The sequence below is a fragment of the Achroia grisella genome, unplaced genomic scaffold (genome assembly GCF_030625045.1).
Source record: "Achroia grisella isolate CSIRO2021 unplaced genomic scaffold, CSIRO_AGI_Agris_v1 utg980, whole genome shotgun sequence".
NCBI classification, from domain to species: domain Eukaryota; kingdom Metazoa; phylum Arthropoda; class Insecta; order Lepidoptera; family Pyralidae; genus Achroia; species Achroia grisella.
Window position 1 is genome coordinate 717,908 of NW_026713079.1, and position 18,384 is coordinate 736,291.

Genomic DNA, 18,384 nt, shown 5'->3' on the forward strand with positions numbered 1-18,384 from the left:
CCAATAAATAAATTTATGAATATCGTTAAATGTTAAGTGACTGTCACTAAGTCATTGTACCACAATGTTGTAAAAATGTACGAAATAACAAGAACTTTTGATTTCATTTCCAATGGAATATAAATAAATAAACTTAAATTTAAGCATTTTTAAAGTCATAGTTATGATTGAATAGTAGTAGAACATCGCGCTATCATGAACTTTAGATAAGTTTTTAAGTCATTGTAGGAACGTTGTAAAATTGTATGAAATATACAAAGACTTGATTTCATTTTCAATATAATACAAATAAACTTAAATTTAAGCAAAGCTTTTAAATAATCATGTTTGAATAGTAATAATAGTACATCGGGCGAGGTATAGCCAAAATTAAATCGTGATTCATTTCACCTAAGAACAGAATCAGAGATGTTTATTGCAGTTTGCCGATTAGTAATTACGTACTTGTAAATGTACCAAGTTAATTGTAAATTACATAGCTGAAGAAAAGTTATTCAATTTATAAATAATTTGGTCGTAAATCTCAAATTTTAGTTGAGAAGAAAAATAAAAAACATGACTTTTTAAGTTCATTAAAGTTATTAATTTACTATGAATTAATAGTTAATATTATTTTCATTGCGTATCTATAAATGTTACTTCAAATATCTATGTTTTTAAATAAAATAAAAGTCCCATTTTTGTAATTATATTGACTTGTTGATTAATGAGGATTATCAATAATTATACGTTCGAATAGTATATCCTAATTAAAGAATATTTCATAAGTAGTTTACTATAATGTTAATAATCTAAATTTAAACCAATTACCTCATTATACAATGAGGAGATCCTGAGTAATTTTATTTAAATCAACTGAGCATCTAACATACCAATAGGTTTAAAGATATATGAATCACACGATACAGACTTGCATGTCTATTTTGTGTAGTTCGTAATATCGTAAATGTACTGTATTATTGGCTAATAAAGATTATTATATTATTAAATAATACAAATACTAATTTCGCAGCAGTAATTTAGTGTCACTTATTCGCGTTGTACTTTTTACTATTGCACGAAATATTCTATTCCAATACTGAAGTACAAAGATCATAGTCCTAATAAAGTACAGAGAACAATTCTTGACATACTTTTTACTCCCCCAAAATACAACAATCTCTAAGCAAGTTCAATAGACACTCGATTATTACTAGTTTAGCGAGTTTAATAAATTACGTTAATTTTATATGCTCAATTAAAATATCTACTTCTCAAAATGTCGCGGCTGTAAAATTTCAGTTGTTCATAGAGTTGGATTATGAATTCAAATGTATTTATGTAGGATATTGTGAGTTAATTATTTAGGTAAATTATTACTATTTTTAAACTTACCTTAATCAACCACCGTTTATCCTAATCTTTATATATAAAAATTACGTGTTTAACCATTAAACCAACTGCAAATTTGAATTACATAGTGTGTGCAATTTGATCCAATTTGAAAGATAGGATAGTTTACATCTCAATTTATAGTTGCAATATTATTATTAAAGAACCTTAGCCACATAACGCGTGGCCGGATCTGTTAGTATATTTATAAATTGGACTGTAGCGAATGAATAAGTATTCTAACAATGATGGAGCAAGTAATAGGCATATAATCTCTCAATTCTAAAAGCTTTTGGAAACTTTAGTATACTTCCATGTAGTACTAAAGTAGATGTTTTACTAAAACACAGTAAGCAAGTTTGTATTAAAGATGATATATGAATTTATTGCCTTATACACATCCAATTGTTTGAAATTTTATTACTTCCTACAGTATTAGATGTAATCTGCAAAGAATTCAAGTAATATAAAACTAAAAACATCTGCTTCAACACAGGCTTAATAAATAACTGGATTTAACATCATCATCATCGCCTTTATCCCATCATTTGTGGTTGGCGCACTATTCTTCCACTGATCCTTATCAGCCATCATATCTTTACTTTCCTTTTATACCATATAATCTTTCACACAATCCATCCATATTTTTAACCTAGTTTTAACATAACCAAACAATTTCAAATAATAATTTAAAAAATCAAGTCAATAAATATCAAAGAATTCTTTTTTATAGTCTAAATAACGGGGTGTTCATTTAGACTATAAAAAAGAATTCTTTGATATTTATTTGACTTGATTTTTGATACTCCCAAACATAAATAAAGAAAAATCAAGAGAAAAGGTAATAAACATAATTTTATTGCGTTAATGCCACGAGCAGGGCAACACTGAGCACTGACGGTACTAACCGAATCCATTAACTAACCATACGAGACGACCACGAGTCGCGGCCCCGCGCGCACTGTGTGCAAAGAAAACACAACATAAGACACATTTTATTTGGAAACTGTACAGATCTTGATAAAAAATTTGTCAAAAATATACAACTGTTGTTTACAAAAATTTATAACATGAGTTCCATAGTCCGTTCGGATACTAACAAAGGCTATGTGTCGCCGGTGGAGGTTGTTTTGCTTGGTTTCACGTTGAGACTCCTCAGTGGATCGTTTCTTCGTGCCTAAAACAACAAACAATAATGCGATTTAAAAATACGGTACATTCTACTATTTTCCACATTTTATGGGAGATTTTATATTATTTATTGCATAAGAAAATAAATTAACGTATAAAGGCTATATAGGTATGGTAAGGTATGGAGATACAATATCTTGGACCTCTGGAATGGTAACGCATTAGTGGTATCACTGTTACAAAAAATATTTTTATTACTATCCGATAGGAAAGGGGGTTGTTAGTAATGTGGACTGATGATCTTATTGCTAACAATGTACCATGTTAGGTTGACCTCCCCGTGGTACCCCTGGAAACCATCGTTATAAATTCTTGGTGAATGTCACGATGGGCTAACTGACCTGACCTCATGCTCATCTTATCATCCTTCACTGGTGCCCCTCTAGCGTAAATCGCAGGCGTAGCGCAGGCGGGAGCACCATTCCATTATCATCCATAAAAAAATATGACTATCAAGTTAGTGGCATTGTTATTTAATAATAATAATCTTTATTAGTCTCAAATAATTTACTTATAATAAAATTAATAGGTATCTTATTCTATATGTTTTAGTAAATTAGTATATTATTACATTAAAAAGAAATCAAAGTCATCGACGGCATTTAAATACAAACCTGTCCTCCAAAGACGAATTAATTAAACATGAAAATTTGACAAAAACTAAAAATACTGAGATGGTCTGGTGGTGTGACACGCTTGGATAAACTCCGCCACGTAGCTCGTATCGTGGAAAAACTGAGAGAAAGTCGCTTACGCTGGTATGGCCATATTCAACGACGCGAAGATGATTACGTGGTTAAAAAAGTGCTTAAGATACCAAACTCGACCAGAGGTAGGGGCCACGCTCCACTTGGTGGAATAATATTAAGAAGCAGATGGACCAGGACAATCTTAATATACAGACAACCCAGAACAGAGTTCTCTGGCGCATATGTACAGGGAGAGCCGACCCCAGATAAACTGGGAACATGGGTTGGACAAAGAAAAAAGAAGAGAAAAACTAAAAATTACCTGATATTTCAATCTCTTCGCATTCTCGTAGTTCTTATTGTGTTTCTTCTTCTTAGCTGGCGGTGCCGGTTCTGCTTCCTGGTCTGCGTCTGCTGGTTCTTCGCTCCTCAACGCGGCTGGTAGCAGGTACTCTGGTATATGTGCGAGATGAGGCTGCAGTTTTACTGTGTGGAGCGCCTTATCTCTTCTTAGAGCTGCCAAATCCGATGGATTCTCTTCGAAATAGCCCTGATAATGAGATTAAACTGTTAGAAATATTATTATCAATAATATACAATAGATTTGTGTGGAGATTTCATATTCAGAGAGAAGATTAGACATTCATCAATGTATTATGTTATGTATGAGTCATCATATTTATAACCTACCCTAATAGGAGAGTGGCAGGTATGGAGGCAATATTACCCCAATATATTGCCTCCATAGTTAAATATATGTACATACAGACAGCTACTTGCTATCCCGGTAAATGTTGTCTTGCCATATAAATTAATATCGCTATTAAAAAATAGGGGTTGATAGTAGAAGGGTAAAAATTTTGGGTTGTATATATTTTCTAATGCTAATTTATAAAAAAATAAAATATATGATTGTCCCAAAGATAAAAATGTTAGGGATCCCCAAACCTTAGGTATGAAAAACAGATAGTAGCCGATTCTCAGACCTCCTGAATATGCATGTAAAATTTCGTTAAAGTCAGACAAGCCGTTTCGAACAAGTATGGTAACTAAAATTGTGACACGAAAATTTTATATATGTATAAGATAATTCTTAAAAATAAATTTCGAATTGAAAATACAAATTTATTATCTAATTCTAAAATCTAAACAATGGCCATAAATTAATAATAATAATATCCCTCCCGGTAACAATAATAAAAGTAATGTTACCAACACTAATAATAGTAATTTCTAAATTGAGCTACAATATTTGTCATTTACTAAAAAACTCAACAATAAGGTAGAAACTTCGTCCGCGTGGAATTTAACTTTATTTTTCTAAGAAAAAATATTTTTTCTGAAATAAAAGTAGCCTAAGTTACTCCTTATTACATCAACTACCTGCCAAAAAACAAAAAAGAGTCCCGTCAAAATCGGTCTAGGCATTTCAGTGATAAGCATTTTATCAATAAATATTTTTTAAACTTTATTTTGAAATCTAAATGTATATAACTGTGACTGACATAGTGATCTATCACCGCACAGACGAAACCACTGGACAGATCGGGCTGAAATTTGGCATGCAGGTAGATGTTATGACGCAGGCATCCGCTAAGACAGGATTTTGATTAATTCTACCCCCAAGGAGATAAAATAAGGGATGAAAGTTTGTATGAAACTTCGTCAATTTTAAACCGATCGGACTGAGACTTTGCATGCATAAAGCTACTATGACGTAGGCATCCCCTAAGAAAGGATTTTGATAAATTCCACCACTAAGGGGATAAATTAACGCGAGCCAAGCCCCGGACAAAAGCTATTTGTTTTATAAAGCGCATCTTTTTAATATAACTACAACAGTTTACTCTCAACAGATACGTGGAGAAATAACAGCAGGTTTGGAATATCCTTCAATTCTTATCCCTTACACTAAGGGTACGGTAGCAAACTTTGACAAAGTCGAGTACAATAGATCTATACAGACCCCAGTGTACGTAGCACCTGGCAACAGACCAGACACCCCAATAAAAAATAAATAAAAAATAGCGGGGCGTGGTACAGACCTGCAGCTTCTTGCAGTTGAGCAGCTCCTGCTTGATCTCCTTGAGGCGCGCCTCTCGCACCGCGATGCGGGTGACGGCGCGCCACGCGTCTCGAGACCGGTACCGGAATCCCTCCACCTCCTCTAGAGCAAACTCGTACTTCCTGCACAACAGTACGACTCTTACTAAAATTATAACTTACGAAAATATATTATTGAGAGCAATGATGGTTTGCTCAGCCGTATGTATCTATATTTGCACTGATATATACATAGGTACACTGCACAAATGCCAAGTAAATACAGGATGAAATAACGCGTAAGTAGTGTCTTAGAAAAAAATGCAATATAATATTCTCTCGTAGTTGGCAGTTAACGTGTTAAATATAGATATATCCAAGGGCAGATTCAGTTTTGGCGCCAGGAGGGAGTCACATAGTTGTGGTCAAGTCATGAACTTATAATTTAATTTTGATAACAATAGATACAAGTAAAAGTAGGTATTTTAATATGGTACGTAAGTACTGTACTTAAAAATATTTATTCATTATTGTACACTTGCAAAACTTAACACATAATAACTTGTACATATACACATACATATCGCCATCTCCTCTTGAAGACGTCCAGAGAGGCACTATTTAAATATAATTAATTAAATATTGAAGGTATGTAGTTACACAAAATCTGTATGGTGACAAAATATATAAATAAAATCATAATGTTCAATTCAAGTGGTCCACCTAAGTCCTGGGCTCAGGGAGGGGGGTCATGGCCCCCATGACCCCCCTGGATCCGCCGTTGTATATATCCTAATCGTAATAATATTATAAACGCGAATGTTTGTAAGGATATTTCATCCAGATGACTGATTAATTTATTGTACGGGAAATGAAGTCGCGACAATCGCAAGATGAAACAACATGTTACACCACTACACCAACGACGTCGCCATTAAATGAGTAATATCTTAATCTTATAAACACAAAAGTTTATGAGTATAGATGTTTATTACTCACGAAAAACTACTGAACGGATTTTGATGAAACTTTACAGTAATATAGATCATGCATCAAAATGACACATAGGCTAGATTTTATATTGAAATTTAACGGGGCTGAAACCCCGCGCTAATGTATCTGTATAAATATAGTACTTACTGTAGAACTTTCTGACTATTGAACCCTTTTGATAGGTGTGCCTCCACCGCGTCCATCAGTGGCTTCTCGCGTATTGAAACGAACGACAGCACTGAACCCTGAGGGTATAATCTTATTAATTGTAAATGTAACAATTAATGTTTGTTACTCTTTCACGCAAAAACTACTGAACGGATTTCTATGAAACTTTACAGTAATATAGCTTATACGTCAGAATAACATATAGACTATAAATTTCACGGTGGAACCGCGGGCATATCTAGTAGAATAGCTTAGACTAGAATAGCTTTTACCGTTGCTTTTATTGTAATACTAGAGTAGCTTTTATTGTAATACCGCATGTCATGCGGTCGAAAATGAAAAAGATGAAGCTATAAACTACGACTTAGGTAGTTTCGTCATCACAGCGAGATCGACTAAGTCCATAAAGAAATTGAGTATATCTTGAGTTCTCGAGACGATGTATATTAGAGATGATAATGGACTGACAAAATGTACATAAAAATATTGATCTTCATTACATAGTATAAAACAAAGTTGCTGTCGCTGTCTGTCCGTCCCTATGTATGTTTAAATGTTTAAAATTACGCAACGGATTATGAAGTGTTTTCTTTTAAAAGATAGAGTGACACAAGAGGGTGGTTTCTATATATTATACATATACACCCGTACGAAGCTGGGGCGAGTAGCTAGTATAATAATAATCTCAGGACAATTCACACAGCGCCATCTAGACCCAAGTTAAGCTACCTAAAGCTTGTATTATGGGTGCTAGACAACTGATACAAATACATAGATATATACTTTTTCGTAAATACATACATATTATACATAGGAAACACCCAGACCGATACAAACAATCATAGTCATGAATACAAATGTATGTGTCGTGCGAGGAATCGAACCCGCGACCATCGGACGTAAAGCGGTGTACTAAATCGCTAGACCACCGAGGTCGTAGTATATATTAAATAACAATAGGAAAATGTAGGCTGTTGTAATTTCGATCCCAGTTTGAATTGGACGAGAAATTGAAGGCGCTATATCCGTAATGCTGTTCATGTTTATTCACAAAGCACCAAGTGACACATTAATTTCTATGACATTTCAGTTATATTAAAAACAATGTGTTTACCTGATTATTGCCTCTGGCGGTGCGACCAGCTCTATGTACGTATGAGTTCACATCTAGAGGGAAATCGAAGTTGATAACGTTAGCCACGTGCTGGAAGTCTATACCGCGGGACACACCAGACTCTTTGTCCTTTCTTCGCTTTGAAGCTTGCTGGAAAGTTAAATATTTAATAATTTTTATGAAATAATTATTTTATATATATATATTTTTTCGAGAATGAACCGATTTGGCTGATTTTAGTCTTAATATTCATTAAAGTGGAAGGCTTAAACGGTGATAAAATATGAATAAGTTGCATAGAGAAATAAAAACAACAAATAATAACTGTACTGATAGGCGGAACGGAGTGTGCGGGATTGTTATTAATAATAATAATAATGTTAGTACAAACAGATTAGGCCAACATATATATTATAGCACAGATAATATAATATTACATATATAGTATATTCACCTAAAAATAGACCGTGCCTAACTATAAACCAAACACTGAAAAACTTGTCCTAAGGATCTATATATGTGTCTATATATGGTTAATTGGTCGTTCACAAATACAGGTACACTTAGGTTGATAGAACCGTACAACATTCTTGAACATTCTACGATTAAATGCAAATCATGACAGCACCTTCCAGCACCTCTTGATGGAATGTAATAGGAATAGAGTAGAGAGGGAACTATTTATTAAAGATTTTAAAATCAACAAATTTGATGTGGGTACTATTCAGAGCATACTACATGCCTCTACTACTGATATTGCTCTGCGGTTGTGTGCACTGATAAAAGCAACTTAATAAATAGATCCCTCGCATTTGGCAATTATTTGATTGTTTATTATTTTTAAGAATTGTTCCGATTAGTTCGCAATAATGGGGTTGACATGTCTGAAAAAAAAAACCCCAAAATATACCTAGATTAAAAAAAAAATGACAGCACCTCAACTGAATTTACACAAAACGAAACGATGGCGAGTTTTACTTTTATTACATCTAGTAACATTTGTGAGAATTAAATTTGCCTTATATTTCTAACAAATATCAACCCAGAAAAAATTACGAGCGCCATCTAGTCTCATGTCGGCTGAGCATGGGACTAGATTGGGCTGTGTAAATTTACATATCACTCCTAGACAACTGATATTTATGAAAGCTTTATTTTTCCATTCATGTATATTTTTATAACTTAATTTTGTATCCTTATGGGTACCATTTGGGTAAGCCTCCTCTAGCATGCTCTATGATTTTCTGTTTGTGACTACAAATGCACTCATATAATTGTCTCCTGCTATATCTTTGATGTTATTCGACCGTCAGAGAACTGTTTTTTTTAATACTCATATAATATACATAGAAAACACACAGACTAATACAAACAGTCATACTCATGAATACAAATGTTTGCAACGTGCGAGGACTCGAAGCCGCGATCAACGGTAGTCAGGCGGTATGATAAACCCACCGAAACTTTCATTTTTAATGACAGACAGTTATATATAAAAAACCTTTTTCTTTTTGGTTCTCTCCTCTATGGGCAGTATACCGCCATCAGGCTTCTCCAAGGCTTTCTCGTCTGATGCTATAATGATCTGATACCGGCCACGGTTGAACTGGTCTACGGATAGACACCGCACTGCCGCTGGAAGCTCCGAATTCAGCACACACGACGCAATTTTAAACTGTTCTAAATAGAGTTTGAGTCTGGAAAAAAGACGTTGGTATTGTAGCACAGTGAGTCAGTTATCGATGGTTGCGGGTTCAATCCTTTTGGGGACCATCCATAAATATGACATAACAATTTCAGTCATTTCAAAACCTCCTCAACCTCCTTTTCCTTCCCCCTAAGAGGCCATCCGTATGGCCCCTTAGGTCACAGTAATTTCAATCATTTTTGTCTCCCCCTCACGTCACCAATGTTCACATTTTATTACATGAAATGTGGTTTTTTAAGTCACACCAATTTCAATCATTTTTATCCCTATTTCACAAGTAGTCACATTTTAGCATATGAAATGTGTTTTTTCATAAAGGTCCGCAGCGTGAAGGCAACACTACTGTTGTATCAGGCGTTCATGGCTGTGGTAACCATTTACCATCAGATGGGCCGTATGACTGTTTCAGCATAATAGTACAAGAAGTTTCAATATTGTATTTTATTTATATCTGTTGTCTAGTCCCACAATACAAGCTCTGCTTTAATTGTCCAGGGTTATTAATTCCATTGCCCATATTATAAATGCCTTACAGACTAACATACATATAACTGATATTGATAGTTATATAAAATATAAATAATATTATATTATGTTAAAAATGAATAACTTACTTGTAACACCTGTCCACAGTCCTAACGAAAATTATACTCTTTCCTCGCACGAGGTTCAGTTTCAGCAGAGCATACAATATAGCTGCTTTGTCATCCTCCTCAGCAAACAAATGGTAATGCTGCAGCTGTGACGACGGAGCTAGTTCTGGCTCTTCCAATTTCAATGTGACAGGATTACGGAGGACAATTTTCTTAAGACTTAACACGTCATCCGATAATGTTGCTGATGCGAGTACGGCTTGGTAAATTTTTGGTAGATGGCTGTAAATAAACAATATATAAATGAATGTTTTAGAATATAATTTATGGGGTTAATAACAGTAATATATAATAAAAGTAATACATACTAATATTATAAACGTGAATGAGTGTGTTTGACGGTATGATGATGATGATGATGATGATGATGATGATGATGATTATGAAGATGATGATGAATGGATGAATGTTTGTTACTCTTTCACGCAAAAACTACTGAATGGATTTTGATAAAACTTTACAGTGCTCAAATAGACCCACTGGTCTGTTCAAGTTACAATCACTAATTAGACTATTTGGTATATTCTCCCAAATTTGAATTTAAAACTGAATCTGTATTATTGTAAACATTTACAACATTTATTTAAAAATAATAGGAGCAAAGTTTCTTGTCAGTCTTTCTCATCTCCAAAGCATTCTGAACTGATGGTAGATTTGACATATCATAAGTCTGTAATAAAACTACATGAATTAAGATATTTTTAATTTTAATTTTAATATAGTAATATACCTTATATGGAAGGAATTAGAGGAGGCCTTTGCCATAAGGCACTCTGTACTGCAGGATATAATATAGATAATGAAATTAATAATTAAACATAAAAAATAAACTACAACAAATAATAATAGTAAAAATATATATATAATAATAATAAATTTAAAGTATAATATAATAATATGAATGAACATGAATGTAGCAAAAATAAAAATAAATAAATAAAATAATAATGTATAATAGTACAGAAATAAAGGCTTCTTTATCTTTATCTTAATATACCTTATACATTGGGCTAAAAATCAAACTCACCTTAACAATTCTTTTATTTCATCTTCATATCCAAAGGAGAATATTAAATCCGCTTCATCCACTACTAGCATCGCCAGATCATCCTTCAGTCTCATGTTATTTGCTTTCAAATGTACAAGTGCTCGTGACGGAGTGGCCACAACAATGTCTGGCTTGTCTAGTAACAACAACTTTTGTGTTTGCGTATCTCCACTAGCCGAGATGTCCACACATCGCACTTCTCTTGCGCATTTTAATGTTAGATCCCCTATAACAGATGCAATCTGGAAGATTTTAGTATTGCAGTAGGTTCTTTTTATATTAGGATGATGGTTGTAGTGTAATGAACATAGACTACTTAATGTAAGTAGTATAAAGTAAGATTATTAATTCCAGTCAGTAAAATGACATTTCCAGTGTTGCAGGTTTTTAGTCCCAAATAAATAGTGATGTGGTAGAATCGAGTTTTTACAATTAAAAGTTAGTTGAGACTTTTTTATTCAATATCAAATTGCCTTTATATAAATAAAAATTCTAGTATTAATTCCTCTGAATCTCTTTTTACATTTTTTCCCAGCTTCTGTAATAATGTTATAGTGAGAAATTTTAATATGCAGGTAAGGTCCATATTTCTAAAATCATATTATTTAATATGATATGTATTAAATATTAAAAATTTAAAAAAAAGTCTTCAATACCTAATAAAATAAAGCATGTCTAAATAGCTAAGTCTATTGATTGCCGCACATCACTATTGTAGCAGGTCACCCTTTTTTGTATCAGTGACAGTTGCACTCATCATTTTACTGACTGGAATTAATAATCGTACTTTAGTAATCTACTCTGTTGTAATTATTGTATAAACTACTCTGTATTGTTTTGGTTATCTCATAGTAGATTAATTAGAGACTGGTGTAATTTATAATAGTGGTAAACAAGCATATGGCATTTGATGGTAAATAGTTACCATAGCTATAGATATACTTAATGTACATTGTTAGTAGCTGACCAACAGACATTAATCTGTCTTAACTATAAATATTGACTGTGCACATTGTACACAGTAGGTAAACATTAAATAAAACTTAAAGATCATATTAATGATCTATGCAGCTTTCTTAATTTTTACTTTCATAAGAACTTTTCTAATAACAAAAAATGTAATTAGCGAAATTAGTCAAGCCATTCACATGTGATGGTTTGACCAAGGGTAATATTAATTTATATATATGGCTTACGAAGAGTCAGTTATTGAAGAAAGTAAATTCCTAAAAAAGTTATTAAAAGTAAATACACAATTTTTTGTTTCAGGTATTCCTAACTGCCACCCTCAACACCAGTTGAATTACAAATGCGTTGCCGGCCTTATAACTAAGACTACGGTTTTTTCTTGAAGTACCATTGCTGGAAGATGATCCCACCCAATTTCAAATCAATCCCAATTTGGTTGTGTGGTAAAAAAATCCTGAAAAATGCACTGTGGAGGACCGCCATTCCTCCAGATCATTACGATGGTATTTTAATTTCTCGTATACGGTTACAAAACATATAAATTTACTTACTTGGCCACACAGTTCCTTGCTGGGAGACAAAATCAGAGCGTGCACAGCTTGATGACGACTTGTATTTTTTAAGTTCAATATCTTTTGTATAACAGGTACTGAAAACGCAGCAGTTTTTCCTGAGCCGGTGCGTGCACGCATAAGTACGTCTTTACCTTCCAAAAGCAATGGAATGGCCGTTTCCTGTATCAATGTGGGCTCACTCCATGCTAATTGTGATATTGCCTAAAATGCAACATAAATATCAAGTAATACAATTAAAATAATTAACGTATATTTGGATAAATATATTATAAGGATAAAAGAAATGCTACAAATGCGAAATTACCTTTAAAATACGATCATCAAGCTCCATTTCGTGAAACATAACCTTTTTTTCTTCATCCATATTGCGTATCTTTTTATTCTAAGAAACAATAACGAAATGTAAAACAATGAATTATTTAGTGTTGTAGTCTAGATTAAAAGAATATATATTTACTAGACACTAAGAAAAAATATTGAATTACTCAAGTAATTCATCAAATTAAAACACATTGCGTATTGAATAAATACAGGTAAAAGAATGAAGGGAATAAATTGACAATGGAATGAATATGAATGAATGAAAAAATTGTGCTACATTTTGTAACAGATTATAAATAAAGATAAAATATAAACTGCACTACTAAATCACTGGACTTGTTTATCTTATTATTGTTTTCCTTTTTATATAAATTTTATGAATATGATTTTTTTCCAAATCAAACTTTAACAACTTGGTTATTTCTCTGATATTGATTAAATTTTAGTTATTATACTACGTTTACGTTACCACTGACATTGTTATTTTTAACTTCGTCTACTTTTTTATATACAACTAGGCAGAGCAAAATACCCTCGCAAACACAGTAAAAACTTAATTATTTCCTGCCATTTGAAATTGGTGTAAAAAGGTTTTTGACGGATAGAAATTTATTACCAGTCACCAAACCGTCCCTGACTCACAGACCTTTAGAGCTGTATACTAGTTTGTAGATAAATGCCTATGTTATGTGTATTATTTCTATCTAGTGTTTGCCTATGTCTGACCTCAAAGTATATATATCTTCACGAGAAATTGAATTCCCTCTGTTCGATTTCCATCTGTGAAATGGGAGTCGAAATTACGTGCGACTATGACGGATTACATAACCAGAGGGGTCGAACTGCTAATCGTACCCTTAGACAAAACTTTACAAATGAAAATGTTTAACTAGCAGTTACTTTGCTATTTATTTCTGAGGAAAACTTTAAAAGTGACATTTTATTTTATTTTAGCATAAGTCACTCACTTCGTGTAAACGTACCTGAAGAATGTTGCTATATCATTAGCACGTTTGAATAGTAATGGACCACTGAAAATTGTGTGGTTGAAATGTCCGTAGTACTTTTTGATGCAATTATTACGCTTTATATAAAAATAATAATAATAAATAAATGATGCTTCGTACAACAAAAATTCTAAGAAATTGGGTAAACACAATTTCTTCATATGTTAACACTTACCGAATGGCCGAGTTGTTTCTGCATTTGCATTATTTCAGCTTGTGAAATTAAAAAGAATTTATTTACGTTTATGTTACGTACCACGCAGTTGTTAACGATTAATCAGAGAAATTTAAACTAAATCCAAATAGTGTTTGTTTAAAAGAAAGATGTTTTACTGCGAGGGCGTTACGGACCACAGTTCATTGCCTTATGTAAAACTTGAAATTGTGTTTCTTCCGTGAACGACCGAAATAATACGGTGTCCTTTGTGTATAATGAGTGTTAGTGTTATAGTTCAATAAAAAGTGTGAAAATGTCGACATCATCAGCGCAAGTGCTGATGAAAAAAGGTAAACGAGGTGCAGCTGGGTATATACACGCGGAATGCGTAAACGGATCCCCCCAGCACCTTGGACCACTTTTGGATGTGCTGCTTAATCCGAGCAAGTCTATTGATGAGTGGGAGACGATGGATTGGTGCCGCTGGCTCATAGCTGGCGGCAGAACGCCGGACGAATTCGCGGCCATAGGTGAGCTATAACTGTACTCTACACCTTTCTAGGTTATGACCGTCACTTACCTTATTTGCGCGCGTTACCATTCCTGTGTTACACATACAGTGCACTGGTGTCTCAATGACCTTTTGTAGCTTGACATTGAAATTGTATTTTGTTTTCCTAAACATTAATCTTAGTCATATCTGTTGCTAACTGTTGATCTGGCAATTACATTGTAAACAAGGCAATGATCTATTGTCTGTTAACTCTTTCTTACACTAGTTATTTACTTCATAAATCTGAAAGTTTTTTAATAGTACTTCTTTACAATACAAAAGGTATTGTAAAACAGGCCTATTAAAAAGTTATATTTATAAATAAAAAAATAAAAAAAATGGTACAGTGTATTGAGATAAACATTTTAATATAGAATAATGGTATCAAAAAGTAATTAAAAAATTACATATCTATGTATGCACATTTTACAAAATATTTTATTTGAATGATTAAGTAATAGACAATGACCAGTATATGTTGGTAATAAACAAGATTAAAAAAAAATTATGTTCTTACTTTATTATCTGTGTTAGAGCTGGTAACTGAAAAATAATATGTATATTATAATAATATACTAGGTATAAATGAGAATTTAAAGTAATTTTTTTCCCTTTCTTTTTCCATCTGCCATCAGCCTTATGGCTATAATCAGATATATTTTTTGGGATATGTCATCCATTGACTTGAATCCCTTTTATTTTATATAAGTACTTATATTTTGGCCAGATGTTCTCTCTTCAAGCGGAATACATCATCCCTGGTATCTAGAAGCTTTAGGGTTAATTTCTTCGCATGGTATTCAAGTCCATCCTTGTACGTCTCACACAGTAAAGTAATAAATAATAATATATTATTTCTAATTAATACATTGATTTCCAGTTCCTGTAATAAATACATTTATTACAGATTTATTCTTCATATTGTTAGTTAAAATTTCTTAAGTCTAATGTTAGCAGAATCAACACATAATCAATAAAAGGACACCTTATATACTGCAATTCCACATAATAGGTTATCAGGAACTGACCTATTATTTATCTATTTCTGTAACAAACTTTATTACCCTTTTGCAAATCTTGAAACATGTTTTGTTATGCATATATAAAATCATATGTTTAACTGATTACCATTGTATAATTTGTTATAATATTAAATTCTTACCTACATTACATAAATAGGTCTTCATTGTTTTTATTATATAATTAACTAGATGTTCCAGTGACTTTGTCCGCATGGAATTTAACTATATTTTTCTATAATAGAAGTAGCCTAAGTTACTTCTTATTACATCAGCTACCTGCCAATAAAAGTCCTGTCAAAATAACTAACTCCATAACTTGGGATGGCAGGTTGATCATCAGGTTAACTAGGGATGGGGTTGCTCTGGAAACAGTCATGGTAAATTCCTATTCAGTATGTCATGATGGGCCAACTCACCTGACCTCATATTCATTTTATCATCCATCACTGGTGCCCCGCCAGCGTATACCATTAGCTCAGCGGGTGCATCATTATTTTATTATCCTTAAAAAAAACAACTATCCATTATAAAAACTGTGTTAGAGTTGGGGGAAGGTCATTGTTAGTAATGTGGACTAATATTGTTAGCAATGTCCTGTGTCAGGTTGACCATAGAAACTATTGTTATGAATTGCTGGTGAATTTGTCATGATGAGCCTACTGACCTGACCAGACTCATCTTATCATCCAACACTGGTGCCTTACCAGCAGAAACCATTAGCATAGATGAGTGTAGTAATTTTAGTAGTAGGTTACTATCCTGATAATCTATAATTTCTCTCTCTCTCTCTCTCTCCCTCTCCCTCTCTCTCTCTCTCTCTCTCTCTCTCTCTATAATAATAGTAGAATATAAGAGACAATTATTATGATAGAAGATAAGAGGAAACTCATAATTATTCACATTCAATCATAATAATTGTTCACATATTTGGAATGTTGATTAGTATTGGATAATTGTTTAATTAAATTAATACTTAATTGTATCTGATTAATTTTAATCATGATAAAAAATGTTGTCCTAGTCATGATTACAGCTATAAATTATCAAGCACAATCTGGAGGTCAGTCTATTTAAATGAATCTGTATTATTGTACACATGTACAATGTTTATTTGAAAAGAATACATGATGAGTTTCTTCTCAGTTCTTCTCATCTCGATATCATTCCTTACTGATGGTAGATTTGACATATCATAAGAGTCTGTAATAGACCTACATGAATAAAGATATTTTGAATTTGAATCATACATTTATTGGCTTGATTAATATCCATTCATTGGAATAGTAAGCCTAGGTTAGGTATACTCTTGAAGGGGTCTAAACAATTATTTTCAAGCAATTCATGAAGGGTTTAAATTTATTGAGCATATATTCATAAATAGGGTTTTATGGATCCGCTTAATAAATTTGAATGACCATAGTAGACTTTGTAGTCATTTATGTTATTTGGTACTCACATAATTCTGATGCAAGCAGCTTCTTTTGTTAGCTGTGTTTCCATAGAAAGATCTCCTACTACTTCCATAATAAAAAAAGAAAAATAGAAACACTAAATTTGGACTTATTTAATCAAATAATCATGCTAATAGTAGTATGAATATCTGTATATGATTATTAATTTAAATTATATAATTTTTGATAAGGATTAAATATCATGATTATGATTTTAAAACAATAATTTGATTATCTTTATTCTTCCATATCTGCATTGTTAGTTCTAAAGTTTTGAATTTAAAAACGTCTATCAAATCAAATCATCAAAATATTTCCAGAGCCTGAAAGTGCTTTAGAATGAAATATGTCAGATTTATGTGTTTTACTAAACTATGTTAAATATTGCATGTGGAATTACTACAGCCTGTCACTGGCTGGTGATGTAGCTATCTAGGCCAAATGTAAATAAAAAAAATAGATAATGAAAATTTGAAGGTCTTTTTGTCATTTGTCTCTGTGGGTCTGGTAATCAAGTAGATTACATTGGATATAATAATTAGTGTTGTTAAAACCTCATCACTATTCAACATTTTTTTTTTTAAAGAAACATTTTTCCTTATATATATAGGGTATATATAAAAATGTGTCAAGCGTGAAATAGAAATAATCTTTATTCCAATAAACTCAAAACAAGCACTTTTGAATAGTCATTTTTTTTATTCTACCACTCATTTGGAACGCAGATTCATCACAAGAAGAATGAGTAAGAAACTCGCGTGTGTATTGCTGTTTTGAATAGATGTTTTTTTTATATAATTGATTACACAATAACAAGTAAGAGACGATTTTTTCAAATTCGAAAATACAACACAAAAAAGGTACATACCACCTACATGCAACAGTTTCAGAGTTCATCAACTTTTGTAGCTACAGTAGGGATCAGGATGAGTGGCCAGCCTAGTGATTAGTTGGGAATTAAATACACGTTACGCTAGCGTTATTGTGTTTACGCAGGGTTGTCAACATTTAAAAAAAATGTATGAAGAAAACAATCTCGTGGAGTCACTTGACTTTCAAACCTCGTACACGTTTCAACGGATTTCCGTAGGTCAAAATTTCGTACAAACTTGTATGATTTTTTTTATGTAACTAACGCCAAACAAGTTGATGTTTTTCCTGTTGGTAAGTGGTAATTGTTGCCTTTAAAATGATCAGTGTCACGGATATGATTAACGATGAGGACGGATTAAGATATCATGTAATTTATTGCCTTATCCCATCCTTCAACCGAAACATAGCTAACAAACGAAGCTGCTTGGCGCCACACACGCAGATTATTTTTCACAAAGTCTATCTCGGATGAAAATAT

General features: G+C 32.6%; 2 protein-coding genes across 3 annotated transcripts in view; one reads left to right on the forward strand and one right to left on the reverse strand.

Annotated features, from left to right (window-relative positions):
- Positions 1–2,207: 2,207 nt before the first annotated feature.
- Positions 2,208–13,056, reverse strand: LOC131854395 (probable ATP-dependent RNA helicase DDX56). Of its 2 annotated transcripts, XM_059205512.1 has the most exons (11): positions 12,827–13,056; positions 12,499–12,723; positions 10,958–11,220; positions 9,892–10,152; positions 9,071–9,266; positions 7,570–7,719; positions 6,435–6,532; positions 5,297–5,438; positions 3,574–3,801; positions 2,472–2,548; positions 2,208–2,332 (listed from the first exon to the last, which is right to left on the reverse strand). In XM_059205512.1, exons 1-10 carry the CDS (start codon positions 12,884–12,886, stop codon positions 2,477–2,479), a joined length of 1,695 nt encoding a protein of 564 aa, XP_059061495.1. In that variant the 5' UTR covers positions 12,887–13,056; the 3' UTR covers positions 2,208–2,332; positions 2,472–2,476. The 2 variants fall into 2 exon arrangements, with proteins under 2 accessions (XP_059061495.1, XP_059061494.1); XM_059205511.1 differs by having other exon boundaries at positions 2,208–2,548.
- Positions 13,057–14,036: 980 nt separating this feature from the next.
- LOC131854389 (E3 ubiquitin-protein ligase Ubr3) overlaps positions 14,037–18,384 on the forward strand; it is a 157,682-nt gene continuing 153,334 nt past the window's right edge. The window contains exon 1 of the mRNA XM_059205505.1: positions 14,037–14,537. Within this exon, the coding sequence (XP_059061488.1) occupies positions 14,321–14,537 (217 nt within the window). The 5' untranslated portion in view covers positions 14,037–14,320. The remainder of the gene's footprint in view (positions 14,538–18,384) is intronic.

What these genes read in the sequence shown, in the direction of transcription:
- LOC131854395 (XM_059205512.1), bottom strand. Translation starts at nt 12,886, where the DNA reads ATGGATGAAGAAAAAAAGGTTATGTTTCACGAAATGGAGCTTGATGAT. An exon ending in GCAAGGAACTGTGTGGCCAA is followed by an intron (nt 11,221 to 12,498) that starts GTAAGTAAATTT and finishes AAAATCTTCCAG; the next exon opens with ATTGCATCTGTTATAGGGGA. An exon ending in CGAAGAGATTGAAATATCAG is followed by an intron (nt 2,549 to 3,573) that starts GTAATTTTTAGT and finishes TTGTTGTTTTAG; the next exon opens with GCACGAAGAAACGATCCACT.